The sequence below is a fragment of the Notolepis coatsorum genome (genome assembly GCF_963971535.1).
Source record: "Notolepis coatsorum genome assembly, chromosome: 10".
Taxonomy (NCBI): Eukaryota; Metazoa; Chordata; class Actinopteri; order Aulopiformes; family Paralepididae; genus Notolepis; species Notolepis coatsorum.
The window spans coordinates 111,853,072-111,871,533 of NC_140174.1; the positions used below are offsets into that span (position 1 = coordinate 111,853,072).

Here is an 18,462-nt window from a genome sequence, read left to right on the forward strand (position 1 = left end):
GTGTGTGTGTGTGTGTGTGTGTGTGTGTGTGTGTGTGTGTGTGAGAGAGAATGACGGACAATTGCTTGCTGTGTGAGAGAGTGAGATAGAGATAGAGAGAATTAAGTACATTTGCTGAAATACAGTTGTTCTTAATTTTCTCACTTGCTATGTGAGAATGTTAGTTATTATGTTCTCAATGCCCCTTGCATTGTATGAGTTGTGTGGAAGCGTTTGCTAGTTCTAGTGCTATCCCTTTGTACATTGTGGCTGTGTCTGACAAAAGTTAACAATAAATAATGGTATTAGGAATACATTTGCCTCCTGCGTGAACTGTGCATAGCTGAATAGACTGTATTTTAACGCCGGTCATATGGTGGTACTTGGAGAGCCAGCTACGTTCTCAGGTGGTACTTGGTGTAAAAAGTTTGAGAACCACTGGTGTAAGGTGACCGTTGAGTGTGGGCGTGTGCAGCATGTGTGTGTGTGTGTGTTCATGCTAAAGTGACTGCTTAGTGTGTGAGCGTATACAGTGTGTGTGTTGTGTGTGTGCTCATGTGTGCTTGTGTGTGGAGAGTTCAGTGTTCAAAACTGATGGCCTGGGGGAAGAAGCTGAGCCGAAGTCTCTCTGTCCTAGTTGCTGGTGTTCGCAGGCATTTGCCTGACCGCAGCAGCTTGAACAGGCTGTTGTTGGGGTGATGAGGGTCTTTCCTTATTCTGCAGGCTCTGGATTTGCACCTCTTGTTATATAAGGCTTGCAGGGGTGGTAGTGCAATACCCGTGGTACGCTCGGCTGAGCGCACCACTCTCTGTAGGGCCTTCTTGTCCTGTGCCATGCTGTTTCCATACCAGGCAGTGATGTTTCCAGTCAAGATGCTCTCTACAGCTCCGGAGTAGAAGGACTGGAGTATCTTTCCCGATACTCTGAACTTCCTTAACTGTCTCAAGTGGTAGAGGCGCTGCTTCGCCTTCTTTATGACTGAGTCTATGTGTGTTGTCCATGTCAGGTCCTCTGAGATGTGCCCCAGGTACTTGAAGCTGCTCACCCTGTCCACGATAGCCCCGTTTATCCTCAGTGGTGTGTGTGTCCCCTGCTGTGTTCTCCTAAAATCCACTATCAGCTCCTTGGTTTTACCAATGTTCAGGAGCAGGCTGTTGTCCTGGCACCAGCGTTCCAGTCATGTCCTGTAGCATGATGTTTAAAGATATGAACATTACTGTAGACATTTACGATATGAACAGTCCTGTAGCAAGACATTTAAGATATGAACAGTCCTGTAGCAAGACATTTAAGATATGAACAGTCTTGTAGAAGTTTTAAGATATGAACAGTCCTGTAGTATGATGTTGTACACTGATGATGTCGTGTACACTGATGATGTCGTATACACAGATGATGCTGTACACAGGATGATGTCGTACAGATGATGTCGTACAGATGATGTCGTACACTGATGATGTCGTACACGGATGATGTCATACACGGATGATGTCGTACACTGACGATGTTGTCCTGTCCCCCAGGCCCTGCTGCGGGGTGGAACCTGGAGTACGTGGATGTGAAGGATGAGGCCATGGACGAGACCTTCAGGTTCCCCTGCGCCCGCTGGCTGGCCAAGGGCGAGGACGACCGACAGATCATGAGAGAGCTGGCCTGTGCCAACAACGACGCCATCGACCTCAATGACAAAACCAGTCAGTAGGAGCTGAACTCTCTCTCTCTCTGTCGTCTCACAGCTGATCTCTCTCTCTCTGTCGTCTCACAACTGAACTCTCTCTCTCTCTCTCTCTCTCTCTCTCTCTCTCTCTCTCTGTCATTTCACAGCTGAACTCTCTCTCTCTGTCGTCTCACAGCTGAACTATCTCTCTATATCTCTCTATCTCTCTCTCTCTCTCTCGTCTCACAACTGAATCTCGCTCTCTCACTCTGTCTCTGACTCTCTCGTAATTTCTCTCTCTCTGCCCTCTCACAGAATATGAAATTGCCACAACGACCGCCGACACAGAATCCGCCGACACCACGGAGAACGCCTGGATTGTTCTGGAAGGAAAGAAGGCGCGTTCAAAGGAGTTTGTTCTCGAGAACAAGAAGAAGAAGTTCTTATGGTGGGTTCTAGAGCCTGGGTCTCTGTACTCTCTAAGAGCCTGTGTCTCTGTACTCTCTAAGAGCCTGTGTCTCTGTACTCTCTAAGAGCCTGGGTCTGTGTACTCACCCTGATACAAACACAGCTCTCACCACTAGACTAAGACAACCACCCTGATACAAACACAGCTGTCACCACTAGACTAAGACACCCACCCTGATACAAACACAGCTCTCACCACTAGACTAAGACACCCACCCTGATACAAACACAGCTGTCACCACTAGACTAAGACACCCACCCTGATACAAACACAGCTGTCACCACTAGACTAAGACACCCACCCTGATACTAACAGCTCTCACCACTAGACTAAGACACCCACTCACCCTGATACAAACACAGCTCTCACCACTAGACTAAGACACCCACCCTGATACAAACACAGCTGTCACCACTAGACTAAGACACCCACCCTGATACTAACAGCTCTCACCACTAGACTAAGACACCCACCCTGATACAAACACAGCTCTCACCACTAGACTAAACCACTCTTGATTGGAAAACAACCTATAAGATTCCCTAGATGGGAAAAGCAAGGCATACACTCATTAGGAGACGTTTTCAACAAACAGGGTTTTTGTAGTTTCGATGAAATACGCAAAAAATGTAATCTCACCAAGTCCACATATAATTTTTACGCACAGTTATTGGCATGTTTGAAGGCTCACGGTGTTCCATCAACGATACCAATTGCACACCACAGATACCACACATTTTTCTATGAAAGAGAGACATTGAGAGGTTTTGTATCAGATTTGTATCATCAATTACTAACGGCCTCGTATGAAACCCTCCACCTAGACTCTATTTGGAGGAGGGATATACCAGACCTGGAAATAGACTTTGAGTGGCAAGAAGCCTGGGCAAATGTTCGACTTGCATCAAGGAACCCGGACCATCAACAAATCAATCTTAACTATATCCATAGGACATACTTGACTCCTATAAGACTGAACAGAATGGGTCTTAAACAAGACTCCAAATGCTCCTTATGTACAAATGGGGACGAGGGGACATTTATGCACGTGTACTGGGACTGCCCACCAGTTAAGATATTCTGGAAAGAAGTGACCCAGCAATTATCAAATCTCTTAATTCTGAATATACCTGTACACCCCTCTGTATTACTGCTGAATGATGTTTTTGAATATGCAGAACATCCACAGCGAAAGAGATTGGTTTTATCTGGTATCACAGTGGCTAAAAAGCTGATAGCATCACGATGGTTTCAACCGGAAAAAATGTGCCGGAAGGTCTGGATTCTTACATATCTCGATGTGATTTATCAAGAAATATCTACAGCAAGAATTTTGGGTCTCAATGAATCCAAAATGACAATGTGGTTAGAAGTGGTGGAGAGAATAAAAGCTAGCATATAATGGTAGTGTATGGTTAGGAACAAGTTATAATGGTTGGATTATCCAATGGGGGGTCCGGGAGGGGGGGGGTACGAGCTAGAGCATATGTGTATAGGTTTTTAGATAACAGGTATTAGGGGTATATCCTGTATAAGACAATTAACTAAATGGTGATTTCATTGGATGTGCACTGTCAACTAATGCTTGTATATCTTTTCTTTTGTATTTTTTTTTATTATTATTTTTTAAACAAACACATATACAGACATGACAACACACGATAAGATATACAAGCATTAGTTGTCAGTGCACATCCAATGAAATCACATTTTAGTTAATTGTCTTATATAGGATATACCACTAATACCTGTTATCTAAAAACCTACACACATATGCTCCAGCTCGAACCCCCCCCCCTCCCGGACCCCTCCTTGGATAGTACCTCCATTATCCCTCGCTCCTAACCAGACACTACCATTATAAGCTAGCTTTTATTCTCTCCACCACTTCTAACCACATTGACATTTTGGATTCATTGAGACCCAGAATTCTTGCTGTAGATATTTCTTGATAAATCACATCGAGATATGTAAGAAACCAAACTTTCCGGCAAATTTTTTCCGGTTGAAACCAGCGTGATGCGATCAGCTTTTTAGCTACTGTGATACCCGATAAAACCAATCTTAATTAGCTGTGGATTTACTGCAAACTCAAAAACATCATTCAATAGTAATACAGAGGGGTGTACAGGTATATTCCAAGATACGAGTTTTGATAATTGTTGGGTCACATCTTTCCAGAATGTCTTAACTGGTGGGCAGTCCCAATACATGTGCATAAATGTCCCTTCGTCCCCATTTGTACATTGGGAGCATTTGGAGTCTTGTTTAAGACCCATTCTGTTCAGTCTTATAGGAGTCAAGTATGTCCTGTGAATATAGTTAAGATTGATTTGTTGATGGTCCGGGTTCCTTGATGTAAGTCGGACATTTGCCCAGGCTCCTTGCCAATCAAAGTCACTTTCCAGGTCTGTTATATCCCTCCTCCAGGCAGAGTCTAGTTGGAGGGTTTCATACGAGGACGTTAGTAATTGATGATAAAAATCTGAAACAAAACCTCTCGATGTCTCTCTTTCATAGAAGAATTTGTGGTATCTGTGGTGTTCAATTGGTATGTCTAATGGAACACTGTGAGACTTCAAACATAGCCGTAACTGTATGTAAAAAAGCCATGTGGACTTGGTGAGATTACATTTTTTGCATATTTCTCCATAACTACAAAAACCCTGTTTGTTAAAAACATCCCCTAATGAGTGTATGCCTTGCTCTTCCCATATAGGGAATCTTATAGGTCGTTTTTCAATTAAGAGTGCCTTGTTATTGAATAAGGGAGTATGATTGTGCCATTTATGTGGGTTAGGATATTTTTTTTGTGTTTCACGCCATATCCGGATCGCATGGGTAATTATGGGGCCAAATTTCCGTTCACAGTGCTTGATTGGTAGTTTAGTGTATGCTATGTCCTTCAGTCTATGTGGGGCTACTATGTTTTCTTGTAATTTTCTCCAGGATACTAATGCTTGGGGATCAAACCATGTTGTCAATGGTCTTAATGTGTACGCCTTAAAATAGTGGAAAAAATCTGGAAATGCCATGCCACCGTCTGCTTTATTTCTCTGTGCGGTGGATCTTTTTATACGTGGTGGTTTGTTATTCCAAGTAAATTTGTATGTGGAGGAGTGTAATCTTTTCCAGTAACCCTCTGGAGGGGGTAACGGTAGCATTGAACTGAAGAAGTTGATTCTAGGTAGTACATCCATCTTAACTATTGATATCAGTGCCTGTACTGAGTTTTTAAGTTTTGCCCACCTATCAAGGTCGTCTTTGATTTTGTTTTGGATTTTTGTGTAATTGTGCTTCACCGTTTGTCTTATGGTGGGGAATATTTCCACACCCAAGCATCTAAAGTGTTTTACCATAGGTATCTCTCCTGGTAGGGTTATATCTTTTTTTGCAGGGGTGTTAAGTGGAAGGAAAGCCGACTTCTGCCAATTTATCTTAAATCCCGATAAATCACCAAAGTTCTCAATCAACTTGAGCAGATGAGGCAATGTGGTGTTGGGGTTTTGCATGAATAATATTACGTCGTCCGCATATAAACTAATTTTATGTTGTGTGCCCTTGATTACGATTGGTTCTATGGATTGGGATTGTCTTATATATTGTGCTAAAGGCTCTAATGATAGATCGAATAGTCCGGGACTAAGAGGGCAACCCTGTCTGGCTGAGCGTGATACCGGAAAGATTTTGGAGATGATTGTACCTGTTGTAATCATGGCCGATGGGTCTTTGTATAATACTTTAATCATATCAATGAATCCTTTTCCTAACCCCATCCTTTCTAATACTGCCCATAGATACGACCATTCCAGCCTGTCAAAGGCTTTCATAGCATCCAGGGACAGCATCACCTTAGGTATGGTGTCGTCCTTGTCGGCATCTAGTACGTGCAGTATTCGTCTTATGTTATCAGTGATCAGGCGGCCTCTTATGAAGCCAGTTTGGTCCGGATGAACTAAAGACGTCATATGCTTTTGTAATCTGATGGCTAATACCTTAGAGTACAGTTTGATATCGGTTCCGAGGAGGCTTAAAGGTCTATAACTACCGCACTCGTTGGGGTCTTTGTCTTTTTTAAGGAGGACTGTTATGAGTGCAATATTGTCATTCTTATGGAAGTTCCCCTCCTTGACTAAGTATAAGATCATAATTAGTAATAAGGGTCCAATTATGTCCCAACAAGAAAGGTACATTTCTGGTGGGATACCGTCTCTTCCAGGAGCCTTACCACTTTGCATTTCGGATATGGCCTTCTTGAGTTCCTCTAGTGTGATCGGTGTTTCTAACTGTTTAGCGTCATCCTCTGAAAGTTTAGGGAGAATAATTTGATTAAGATATGTGTCCATTTTGTTTTGATCGAAGGTCGTTTCTGATTTATATAAGTCGGAGTAGAATTCTTTGAATGTATTGTTTATTTTTACAGGGTCTGTTTCAAGTACTTGTTGTGCTCTAATGGTAGTTATATCTGCAAATTTTGCATTAATTCTTAATCGCATGGCTAATAGGTGACTAGGTTTAGAACCTTGGGAGTACTGCTGTTGTCTTGTGCTGCGTATTTGTATTTCCGATTGTTGTCTGTATATGGCATTGATCTCTATTTTTAGTACGTTAACTTGATTTTCTAGTCGAGTTGAGTTGTTGTATTTTAAAGAATTAAATAACGTTGAGTAAAGCGTTTCCAGCTCAGCCAGTTTTGTGCATTGATTCTTGCGCATTTTGAAGGAAAAGCTATCAGTGAAATCTTTGATCATTCCCTTTACCGACATCCATATTATTCTGGGGTCTTGCACCGAGTTTGCATTCTCCCGTAGGAATACTATAAGAGCTTCTTTGAGTTGTGTAATGAATTCCTTGTTATTAAGCAGCATCGAGTTAAATCGCCATCTTGGGGCTCGGGAAGATAGTATACCAAATGTTCCTTTTAGGAGTAAATAACAGTGATCTGATAGTGCGTTGGGTATCATTTCCACTTCATAATTATCAAATAGTCTCGGGGATGCAAAGACATAATCTATTCTGGATAATGTGTTATGTCTCGCAGATCGACAAGAGTACTTTCGGGTCGTGGGATTAAGTGATCGCCATAAGTCATTTACACCTGTAATCTTCGACCAATCCTTTAATGCATTAGATGAATTATTTTGTTCGCTGGAAAAGGCGAGGTAAGATTTGTCCATCCTTGGATTCCAAATGGCATTAAAATCCGCACCTATTATAAATGAGTAATCGGGAATGTCTAACATTGCATTGGTTAGTGTAGTGAAGAAATCCTCTTCGTACAAATTTGGGGCGTATACCGCTACCAACGCTATATTCCTGTTCTTGTGTACAATCTTAGCTATAGTTATCCGACCTTCTACATCAGACCATACTCCCTTTAATTCAATATTCAACTTACGTTTAACGACTATGGCTACACCCCGAGTTCTCGTACCAATTGAAGAGTGACTAATATTATGATATGTGTTGTCCGCTAACTTATCTATGTCTTTCTCTAGAATGTGCGTTTCGCTTAGCAGAGCAATGTCCACCTGTTCTTTTTTCATCAGTGTGAGCACGCTTTTGCGTTTGAGTTGGTTATTTATTCCCCCGGTGTTCCAAATCATTATATTCAAACTAGCCATAATCTATACATGTTGTAGTGTAGTTTTTGGTAATGCTTCTGGAGTGCAAGGCAATAATAGATACTGTATACATCCAACTAGTGAGGTCCCGTTGAGAGCCGAGCTTAAAAACATACATATATACAAATAAAAATCCCCTTCCCTCCCCTCCCACCGAGAGTCGTACAGGATTGTGTTCCATGAACACAACCTTTGCGTATGACTCCCTCCCTTAAACCACCGGATATCCCAGAATGATCCAATTATCCTTAACATTCCTATGTATACCATAGGATCTAACACTCTAAATTCTACCATAAGTAGAATGTCAACTGTGGCTTGGCCACTTTCCCGTTAAATAAAAATTAAAATAGGATAAAACTAAAAATAAAGACCAAAAATAAGCTTCAATTATCATGCCCTAATCACTTACATTTTATATGAACTTGTGTAATTTATAATAACCCATGAATAATATGGAGGTATTGAACTGAAAAGAGAACCTCAATAAATCAGAGAAAACAGAAGAAAAATATACAAGTAAAAGGAAGAGAACATTAACTTAGATCTTAAAAGAGCTTTGCTATGCTTAAACATCTAAAGTATAAATTGGAGAAGTAGTGGAAATATTTCCAATTAATAAAAAGCAGTTTTTAAATACGTATATGCAGCATCTCCCCTGGCCAGGGGTGGGCGATGATCCGTTGTGAAGAATGTTATTCCAGCCGGCCGCTGCTGTGATGGTTCTGTGGTTCTGCAGCTAGATGCTGTTGGTTATTCCCCCGAAGGGCTTCTGGTAGTATGTCTGGCCACGTATTGCTGTTATTCCAGAATGTTCCCTATGTCAAAGAATGTTTTAGATGTTCTAGATTATTCCAATATGTCGTTTTTACAGTGTTCGAATGTTCCAGTATGTTCTGGAGTGTTGTTAGAATTCCATACTCTTAAAATAAGGATCGCTTCAACGCCATGTTCATCTTCTCTGTATCAATATGTCCGCTATAATAGAAGCCCAATGGGGAAAACATTCAATAACTCTGAGCTCGTAGGTCTCACTGTCCCAAATCATCGGTTCATTAAAGTTTATACTATATGGTGTCCATGCATAACAGAGATTAAAAGGCCATTTATACACTATCCTGCGTGTTGTGCTGCCATGTATTTGACTGCATCTTCAGGCGAGTTGAGGAAAACCCTTGCTCCTTGTTTATCGACGATGCGAAGTATTGCAGGGTATATTAATAGGGGTCTGTATTTCTCCAGATAGAGTTGAGACATCACCGTCTTGAACTTGGCTCGCAGGTCCACTACCTCACGACAATAATCTTCAAAACAGTGTATTGATATATCCTTGTATTTCAGATTGCCTTTCATCCTGCGAGTTTCACGAATAATCATTTCTTTTATTCTGACTTGGCGCAGGGTAACCAATATCACTCTGGGTCTGACGTTATTGTCACCGGATCGGGTCCCCAATCTGTAGCACTGCTCCACCTCGGGTACTTTAGGAAGGATCGCTGGTCCCAAGATTTTCTGTAATTCTGTCGCAAACTCTTCAGGGTGCTCGCAGCTCACCGACTCATCCAGACCGACTATACGAATATTCAGCTTGCGTCTTTGATATTCCATCTCGAATATTTTGGCTTTCTGTTCTTCAATGATTCGCTTAAGCTCCATCGTTATATCTTTGAGCTCCGTCTTGAGTTCGTTGTAGTTTCCCTTCATCTCAGCAGTTAGGTTAACGTTGATATCATCTACGTCTTTGTAGATCCGAACGAAATTTTGTTGGTGGACTTCCATACCTGTTTCCAGTGTCGCGGTGCGTTTAATATGTGCTTCAGCCTCCACTCTTAGCGCTTCTATTTTGCATTCGATAGATTCTTTGATATCATCTACTTTTTGGGTTATTGACTTCTCCATTTTTTTCACTTCCCGGATGATATATTCGGTGTCTGCGGAGGTATTTGTAGGGGTTGAACTTGAAGCGGCCACTATCACGTCTATATTCTCTGCTGTTTGCCGCACGTATCCTGCTTCCTTAGGCGGATCCTCTGCGACTGGTTTTGCACTCGCTTTGTCTCTCTTTGGTGACATCTCGATTCTTTTGGTCAATATAGTTAGTTGATAATCTCAGTTGATATATGCGTCAAGTTTTAAACGCATTGATGGTTTATAAATATGTTTTTAAAACGGAAAAAAAAATAACGGGTGAGCAGCTGTGTCACATGCGACTTACTCCATTCTATCGTTAAACCGGAAGTATATGCTTATATATCTTATCGTGTGTTGTCATGTTTGTTTATGTGTTTGTTTAAAAAATAATAAAAAAATAAAATACAAGGGGCGGCTAGGTAGTGTAGTGGGCAAGGCACTCGCCACCAGTGTGGAGACGCTAGGATTCGAGTGTTCGAATCCAGCTCTCCACATTGTTTTCAGTTTAGCTGGTCGTCCGCAGTAATACACATTGGCCGTATTACGGGGAGGGAAAACTGAAGGGTGGGGATCGAACGTTGTGAACAAGCGACTCCTACAAGTCGGTTGGTGCGCCTGCGCAGTAGAATCAGGAAGTGTCGGGGGCAGCGTGAGCCTCCCACGCATTACTCCTCGACACTGAGAGATCGAGCTGCGCAGGTGAAAAGATGCGACTGCTGTTACCTCAAGTACCGGAGGGGACTTGTGCTATGTATGACTTAGTCCACATTGCAGCCGGCTTGTGGGAGGCAAGAAACAGCGTTCGTGACAGGGGAGGGTTGAATTGGATGATACGAAATTGGGATGGGAGAAAATATAGAAAAATGGGAGAAAAAGTGGATAAAAAAAAAAAATACAAAAAGGTTGTTCAGATTAGATTTTGGGGAGAGGTACGCAACATCCTCGCAACACACTCTACAACACCCTCTGCAACATGTTGCGTTGAAGTCGCGCTGATGTTGTGTTGCAGTTGCGTTGCAGTTGCTGTAGCATGTAGAGGCCTTAAGAGCCTGTGTCTCTGTACTCTCTAAGAGCCTGGGTCTGTGTACTCACCCTGATACAAACACAGCTCTCACCACTAGACTAAGACACCCACCCTGATACAAACACAGCTGTCACCACTAGACTAAGACACCCACCCTGATACTAACAGCTCTCACCACTAGACTAAGACACCCACCCTGATACTAACACAGCTCTCACCACTAAACTAAAACACCCACCCTGATACAAACACAGCTCTCACCACTAGACTAAGACACCCACCCTGATACAAACACAGCTTGTTATGTCGCCGTCTCTTATGTCATGCCATTGTTTCTCATGTTATTCTTTCTTATGTTATGTCATTGTCTCTTATGTCATGTCATTGTCTCTTATGTCATGTCATTGTCTCTTATGTTATGTTATTGTCTCTTATGTTATGTCGTTGTCTTTTATGTTATGTCGTTGTCTCTTATGTTATGTCGTTGTCTCTCATATTATGTTATTGTCTCTTCACAGCGGTGCCACCGACACGTTTGAGTTTTCATCCAAGCATTTGGGTGAGATTGCCGGCATCTGCCTCGGCCACATCACTAAAGAAGGGAAGAAAGTGAAGAGTGAGGCGGTCTGGCATGTGATGGAGGTGGTGGTGACAGAGAAGGAGCTGGGAAACAAGTAAGTGAAAGGTGGAAACTCAAAAGAGAGCTACAGCCTCATGCAACCATCTGGATCTTGCTGTATATGTACCGCTACGCTTTGCTAGCTTCATATCACAGCTGTATATGTACCGTTACACTTTGCTAGCTTCATATCACAGCTATATAATGTACCGCTATGCTTTGCTAGCTTCATATCACAGCTGTATATGTACCGCTACGCTTTGCTAGCTGCATATCACAGCTGTATATATACCGCTACGCTTTGCTAGCTTCATATCACAGCTGTATATGTACTGTATATGTACAAGGGGTGTAATGGTACACAGAAGCCACGATTCGGGTACGTACCTCGGTATTGGGGTCACGGTTCGGTACGAGTTTGGTACAACAGAAATAAGATATTTATAATAATTATTATTAATATAGTTTTTTTGTAATTTTTTTTTTTTATTGTTTACATTTTTTTAAATCTATATATTATATTTATGATAATTATTATAATTAAATAGAATAATTTTCTATAGGCTTCCCGTGGTAATTAGTGATACTGGTGTCATTCTGTGTTCAGGCATCCACTTGCCTACTGCCCCTTTAAACTTATCCTTGCTAAGTTTCAGTTTCACTTCCAGAGAGAATTTAACTTCACGACCAGACTGAATACTAGAGAACAGATGACATATTACAACAATGGCAGAGGATTATTTGGATTTAAACACAGTGGAGCTCAGATGATCTGTCCAGAAAAGTATGTTTATTCTTTTTATTTGATTGTGCCTGTGAGTCCGGCGGGGGAGAATGTTGATGTGTTTGTTGGCACGTGTGTGTGTGTGTCGGCGACGCGTGTGTATGTCTTTCCATTGGTTTCATTTGGTTAACGTTATTGGGCGCACAAGAAAACGAAAGAAAACTGTAATGACCCTGCAGCTGTTCCAATGTAAATGTGCCTTTCTCCTCCGTGCACTTTCACCGCTCTGAAGTCTGACTCGGTGTGCCCGGCCACGCGCGCTGTTCTCGCACGGACCTCGCGAGTGCCTGCATGTGGGTGTGTTTGCGCTGTGGGGCGTATTCATCGCATGGGGGCGCGTACCGCACCGTGACGGCCGTACCGTAAATTCGCGGGACGAATACACGTACCGTTAAACCCCTAACCGCTATGCTTTGCTAGCTTCATATCACAGCTGTATATGTACTGCTACGCTTTGCTAGCTTCATATAACGGCTTATATGTACCGCTACGTTTTGCTAGCTTCATATCACAGCTATATAATGTACCGCTATGCTTTGCTAGCTTCATATAACAGCTTATATGTACCGCTACGTTTTGCTAGCTTCATATCACAGCTATATAATGTACCGCTACGCTTTGCTAGCTTCATATCACAGCTGTATATGTACCGCTATGCTTTACTAGCTTCATATCACAGCTGTATGTGTACCGGTATGATTTACTAGCTTCATATCACAACTTTATATGTACCGCTAAGCATGGCCGCCTAGTTATAGTTGAAAGTGGGGGTGCAAGATTTTTTTTTATTTTTTTTTTATTTTTTTTTTGACAGGTAAGGGGTGGTTTGGAGGGGGTCCGGCACGACCCCCTCCATGGCAGACTTTTTTTTTTAAATTTAATGAACCTGTACGTGCAATTTCCTGCAATATAGAGCCTTCAATCTTGACCAATAAAGCTGCTCTTTTCACTATAAAACTCAGTTTATATTGCAGTATGATAGCCAATTACGATAATAATAATATATTATACTGTATATACACTGTATATTGATTTTTCGCTCATTCATTTTTATTAAATCAATCTCCTTTCAAATAGGCCAAGTTTTTAATAAGAAAGAGAAAAAAGATATATTTCCATTACCTGTAAATCTTGTGTCTCTTTCTCTCCTTCTCTGCCTCCTCCCTGAGTCTGCAGTGCACAATCATGACATCGATCTCAAAAATTAAAAAAAATGTAAAAAAAAAGTATATAAAAAAAAAAAAAAAAACGGAGGCCCCTCGTCACTATAGGCCCACGGGCCGCGGCCGTCGTTAATCCGGCCCTGCTCGTCTGCCATATAGATAGCGTTAACGTTTGGAAATGAAGTCAGCGTCATCCAGCTCACACCACATATCTAGATAACGTTAGCTAGCGGCTAGCACTAAAGCTAACGCCAACCAGAGAGGGAAACGTTATTATTATTTATTCGAGGAAACCGTATGACCAGATCGCAATTCGGGACCGTGAAACACTTTTATTGTATTGCGTGGTAGAACCGTAGAAGTTCTACTACCACTCAATAGTAACTTATGTCTAACATAATCCTTTTATTTGAACAACTTACTGGAAAAGCCTGCCTGCCTGCCACCAATATTATGACACACTCTGTGGGCTTTGATTTACACTCAGCCTACCTGCAGCCAGACTGCAGCGCTGTGCTCCAAGGTCTACGCGCTGGAGATGGGAGGAACTGGATCAAACCATAATGGGGCAGGGGGGGGGGGGGTTCGCAATCTTTGGAAACTTAAAAACGTGTTATTAAGTGTCATTGCGTATTATTAATTTGATTGAAATTACGTAGTTATGGTTAGATTTATATATTGGGGGGGGGGGGTATATCATATTTTTCATATGATCAAAAAGTGGTGGGGCAAGATCATACCCTTGCTCCCCCAAGTTCAATAGTTTCAAGTTTCAAGTTTCTTTAATAGTTGTCATACAGAAGTACAGAATACTTTCATACAAAATGCTTCTTACTGTTACGCTCCAGAGACTGTGCTAGACAAGATAGTATCAAATAACATAGTATAGCATGTAATTTAGAAGAAGAAAATGAGGTCACAGTGTTCGGTATAGACATATGTACAATGTTCTGAGTTACCATATAATATACAATACTATGCAGTGTACTAATGTACAGTACTATATAGTGCAAAGCAGAAATGGGATGAGGTACAATTTAGGTACAATTTACAGTAAGGTGTACGAGTTGTAGTGCAATCCTTCATCAATAAATATAAAGTGTGGGGAGTGGGTGCTACAGTGTGTTTGTTTAAAGTGGGTGTGTGCTATAAAGTGTGTGGAGTGGGTGCTACAGTGTGTTTGTTTAAAGTGAGTGTGTGCGTGTGGGTGTGTGTGCTATGTGCGTTTGGTGGTTGTTGTTGTGTAGTGTTCATTGTTCGTTTAGCAGCCTGATGGCCTGGGGATAGAAGCTTCTTCTGAGTCTTTCTGTGCTCGCCTTGAGACTCCGGTATCGCTTGCCTGACCGCAGCAGTTCAAAGAGGCAGTTGTTCGGGTGACTGGAGTCTTTAATGATTCTCTTAGCCTTGCCCTTGCAACGCTTGTTGTAAATGTTCTGGAGGGTGGGGAGCCCCCCTCCAATTGTGCGTTCGGCTAAACGTGTCACTCTTTGTAGTCTGCTTCGGTCTTGTGCAGTGCTATTCCCAAACCAGGAGGTGATGTTACCAGTCAAGATGCTCTCTATTGTACATGAGTAGAAGTTCTTAAGGATCTTCTGACTGACTTGGAACTTCCTTAGGCGCCTGAGGAAGTAGAGGCGTTGTCGTGCCTTCTTCACAACACTGTCAATGTGTGTGGTCCATGTCAAGTCCTCGGATATGTAGGCTCCGAGGTACTTAAAGCTGTTGACTCTCTCAACCGGTGCCCCGTCGATGCTGAGGGGGCTGTAGTCCTTGACCCCCGACCTCCTGAAGTCCACAATCATCTCCTTTGTTTTGCTGACGTTCAGGGAGAGGCTGTTTTCCTGGCACCATCCCGCCAGGACCTTGACCTCTTCCAGGTAGGCCCTCTCGTCGTTGGCAGAGATCAGGCCCACCACCACTGTGTCGTCAGCAAATTTGATGATTGTATTGCTACTCCGCTGAGCCACACAGTCGTGTGTGTACAGGGAGTAGAGGAGGGGACTCAGAACACAGCCCTGGGGGGCCCCTATGTTGAGGGTGATGGATGAGGAGGTGCAGTTGCCTGCTCTCACCACCTGGGGTCTGCCAGTCAGGAAGTCCAAGACCCACTGGCAGAGGTCATAGTTCAAGCCCAGGTCCCTGAGCTTGGCTATGAGTATGGAGGGGACTATGGTATTGAATGCCGAGCTGTAGTCGATGAATAGCATTCTCACATAGTTCCCCTGCCTCTTGTCCAGGTGTGATGCTGCTGTGTGCAGCACATGGGCTATGGCGTCCTCCGTGGACCTGTTGGGGCGGTATGCAAATTGCAGGGGGTCCATGTTGATGGGGAGGGAGGAGCAGATGTAGCCCTTTACTAGCTTCTCAAAGCACTTCATGGCTATGGAGGTGAGAGCTACAGGGCGGTAGTCGTTGAGGCAAGCAGGCTTGGATTTTTTGGGTACAGGGATAATAGTGGACTTCTTCAGGCAGGTGGGGATGACAGCCTGTTCTAAGGACAGGTTAAATATGTCAGTGAATACTGGGGCCAGTTGGTCGGCACAGACTTTTAGGACGCGGCCGGGGATGCCGTCCGGACCTGCTGCCTTCCTGATATTCACTTTTTTAAAGGTCCGCCTCACCTCATGCTCTGTTACCCTGAACACTGCGTCTCCATCAGCAGCCGACCCCCCCCCCCCATTGCCGTGGCTTGTGGGCTGGTGTTGTTATTACCAGCATCAAACCTCGCATAGAAGGTATTGAGGTCATTTGCTAAGGAGATGTCACTGTTCAGTTTGAGGGAGGCGCCTTTGTAGTCTGTCATCGTTTTGAGCCCCTGCCACATAGCTCTAGAGTCAGCTTGTTCAAACTGGAGTTCAATTTTATCCCTGTAGCGTCGTTTGGCCTCTGTCACTGTCCTCCTTACGTTGTATCGCGCCACCTTGTGGTCATTCATGTTGCCTGCCACTAGGCCGTCGTTGTATGCTTTGGTGCGCTCTCTCAGAGCTTCACGGACGGATTTGTCTACCCAGGGTTTTTGATTTGGGTAAACTCTCATTTTGGTAGTGGGGATTGTTTCTTCCACCAAAGTACAAACATAGTCCAGCACTGTCTCCGTGTAGACATTAATGTTATCTGTGTCGTGGAACACGTTCCAGTCTGTGCAGTCAAACGCAGCCTGTAGCGTCTCCTCTGACGTCAAATCCCATTTCTGCACCTCTCGCGAGACTACAGGAGTACTTTTGATTCTCTGTTTGTACTTTGGTGAAAGAAAAATGGACGCGTGATCTGATTTACCAAAGCCACTATCAGAATGAGCCTTGTAGCCACCTTTAAATTGCGTGTAACAGTGATCTAGGATGTTACCGCCTCTGGTGTTGCAAGTCACATGCTGATAGAAGTCAGGTAATACCTTTCTCAGATTGGCGCTATTGAAATCACCCAGCACTAAAATGGCGGCGTTAACGTTCGCCGCTTGTATTCTATTTACCTCGTCGTGGAGTCTGGAGAGCGCGACGTTGTTACTGGCTTGCGGTGGAATATACACTCCGATCAGGACGATCGCCGTTAACTCCCTCGGGAGGAAGAAAGGACGACACTTGATGGTTATATATTCCAGGTCTGGGCAGCAGTGGTTGGATAATTCCTTCACGTTAGTTGGATCGCTCCAATTGTTGTTAAACATGAAGGCGATACCTCCTCCACGTTGTTTGCCGGACTCTGCTGTACGATCCTTGCGGTGGATGAAGAAGTGTTCGGCCGGTTGGATAGCGTGATCTGGGACTTCTGGCGACAGCCACGTCTCGGTGAAGCAGAGAACGTTGCAGTCTCTGACGTCTCTTTGGTATTGAATCCTTGCTCGGATATCGTCCAGTTTATTGTCAATTGATTGTACATTGGCTAGCAATATACTGGGTAATGGCGTTCGGTGGCGTCTGGATCTCAGCCTGTTACGGATCCCAGCTCTCTTCCCACGCCGTCTGGTTCCTTTGTTCCTGGGATCAGGGTCTGGTCCCATTTTCCTGAGAATCTCCTCAGGCCATTGTTGCGGTTCGGAAAGCTGGTCCAGTGAGTAATCCAATCGGTAAGTTTCCCGTAATCCGATGTCTATAAGTGACTGACGGTCATACACATAGTGGGAGAGCAGCTGCTCCGCATGCTCTTAAGGCCAGGCGCCTATGCCGCTACGCTTCACTAGCTTCATATCACAGCTGTATATGTATCTATATGCTTTACTAGCTTCATATTACAGCTGTATATGTATGGGAGACTAATCTAATCTATTCTAATCTAATTAATCTAATATAATCTATTCTAATCTAATTTTATCTAATAATCTAATCTATTCTAATCTAATCTATTCTAATCCAATTAATCTAATCTAATCTTTACCTAACCACACCTACACTCTCCTCCCACGCAGGTATTTCTTCCACTGTAACGCTCAGATACCCCTGGCAGCCAAAAAGGACCAGTTCCAGACGTTCGAGTGCTACAAGACCATCGAGAGCTTCGCCAGCAAGGTCCGCAGCCTCGTGCCCGTCAAGTACGAGGTCATCGTCATCACCGGGGACCGCAAGGGCGGCGGCACGGACGCCAACGTCTTCGTCACCATCTACGGCGTCACGGGCGACTCCGGCCGGCGCCAGCTGCGGCAGAAGTTCCGGAACCTCTTCGAGCGAGGCCAGACGGACCGCTTCAGCCTGGAGATGCTGGACCTCGGCGAGCTGCTGCGGGTGTCGGTGGAGCACGACGGCAGCCACACCAGCGCCGGCTGGTTCCTGGAGTGCGTGGAGATCACCAACACGGCCAACTCGGTGACCACCATCTTCCAGTGCAGCAAGTGGCTGGACGTCAACCGGGCGGACGGGCAGATTCAGCGGGTGCTCTACCCCAAGTACTAACGGGGACAACCCGGAGGACCTGGGATCCGTGATCCACCCGGAGGGCCTGGGATCCACCCGCAGGGCCTGGAATCCACCCGCAGGACCTGGGATCCACCCACAGGGCCTGGGATCCACCCACAGGGCCTGGGATCCACCCGCAGGACCTGGGATCCACCCACAGGGCCTGGGATCCAGCCGCAGGACCTGGGATCCACCCGTTTCTTCTGTTTTTCATAGGTGTACAAATAAACACTTCAGGAATCCTTTTAATTTGTTTTTATTTTTTACGATTATTTTAACGATGTTTGTGTTTTATTAAATAGTATGCGGTGAAGAGAGAGAGAGGAGGGAAGGTGGGAAGGGAGA

At 43.9% G+C, this 18,462-nt stretch overlaps 1 protein-coding gene across 1 annotated transcript in view; it reads left to right on the top strand.

Annotated features, from left to right (window-relative positions):
- The window catches only part of loxhd1b (lipoxygenase homology PLAT domains 1b), a gene marked incomplete at both ends in the record, with an annotated part of 219,653 nt that extends 201,539 nt beyond the window's left edge, over window positions 1-18,114 (top strand). Inside the window, 4 exons of the mRNA XM_084322732.1 lie at window positions 1,504-1,674; window positions 1,953-2,085; window positions 11,184-11,339; window positions 17,634-18,114. Coding sequence (XP_084178858.1) covers window positions 1,504-1,674; window positions 1,953-2,085; window positions 11,184-11,339; window positions 17,634-18,114 — 941 coding nt within the window. The remainder of the gene's footprint in view (window positions 1-1,503; window positions 1,675-1,952; window positions 2,086-11,183; window positions 11,340-17,633) is intronic.
- Window positions 18,115-18,462: the final 348 nt, after the last annotated feature.